General features: G+C 29.3%; 1 protein-coding gene across 1 annotated transcript; it reads left to right on the top strand.

Moving 5' to 3' along the window:
• Window positions 1–1,118, top strand: LOTGIDRAFT_166466 (hypothetical protein; the record flags this gene model as incomplete). The annotated part of the gene is made up of 2 exons (XM_009063529.1): window positions 1–241; window positions 850–1,118. The coding sequence occupies 2 exons, from the start codon at window positions 1–3 to the stop codon at window positions 1,116–1,118; spliced, it is 510 nt and encodes a 169-aa protein (XP_009061777.1).
• Between the last annotated feature and the right edge of the window lie 279 nt (window positions 1,119–1,397).

Below are 1,397 nucleotides of genomic sequence, written 5' to 3'. Positions count from 1 at the left end.
ATGATTCTAATTTTGTCTGTAGAAAATATAGCTTTGGGTAAAGAAACAAGACAAAGTTCAATCTATACTAACAAAGGACGAAAGAAAAGTGTATCATCAAATGCTGTAGATGGTAATACTGATAGTGATTATAGAAGTGGATCTTGTACACATACTAAAAATCATAAAGATCCATGGTGGTGTGTTGATTTACAGTCAACTCAACAATTTCAATCTATTATACTGTATAACAGAAAAACTAGTGAGTACTTAATATAATAGATTGAATGGTTTAAATCTTGACATTTTGATACTATAGTAAACTGTTATATATACACTTACAACCAATGAATCGAATACTCAGTTTGCTTCCAAGCAATCTATTCCAATGGAAGAACAGATATTTTATGAATGCAGTGTATAAGAGGTTAAATAATCAGCAAACGCTTTCTTGTTCAAAGAATTATACACCAACTCGTACAGAAAGCTGGGCCATGATGGGTGTTGAAGAAAGAATCTTCCAGGCGTGTTATACTACCAAAGGATAAAGATATATTCTTATCAATATCAACATCAATATCGATATATTTAACAGTGACAATATCATTATGTGTATTAAAAGGATTAACGTAATTGAATTGATTAAAATGTAGATCTAGGAGCTAGGTCTCGTTTTTGAATTTATTATTTTATAAATGAAATCATTTAGATATCATTAACTATGACATTATCAAAGAATGATGTTTCAAACTTGTCTCGAAATGTACACATCTACCTACGCAGTTGTGAAACTCTGAGTAACAACTTGTATCAAGTACTGTTTAGATATTTTTGATATAACATATTATATGAATACTTTTATAATTTCAGACAAGGGAAGATTGAAAGGATTCTCTATAAAAGTGAGTGAAACTGGAGAATGTAATCAAAGTACATTTGAATCTAATCAAGTTTGTTATAAAGATATAAGTTCTAGGTCAGAAGATATTTATAATTGTAATATTACAGAAGGACAGTTTATATTTATTACAGTACCAACTGGTATTGTTTCTGTTTGTGAAGTTGAAATACAACAAGGTGATTTATTACATTATAATATCGTTAAATTAATTGTTCATGTGTTCGTTATTAATATATGATAGAATCAATGAAATTTCCGAAAGATAATTTATTTTAATTTTTAGTTTTTATTTTTTGTTTTTAATCTGGATGAAAGGTAAACTTAAGTATATAGGTGCGGATAGTGGGAAGTTCCGACTACGTCGTGTCCAGAAATATTCTGCCCATGATTTCATATTCATATTCCGGAATTTTGTCCGGTTCCAGACCTCGTATACTAACTGTTCAACTTACCCATTTTCAACCCAGAATCTGCAGAATATTTTTTATTTAGGCTACTCTATGGAATCAATAATGAA

This window comes from Lottia gigantea, assembly GCF_000327385.1.
Source record: "Lottia gigantea unplaced genomic scaffold LOTGIsca_58, whole genome shotgun sequence".
Lineage (NCBI taxonomy): Eukaryota > Metazoa > Mollusca > Gastropoda > Lottiidae > Lottia > Lottia gigantea.
This window is presented reverse-complemented; position numbering and strand designations above follow the sequence as displayed.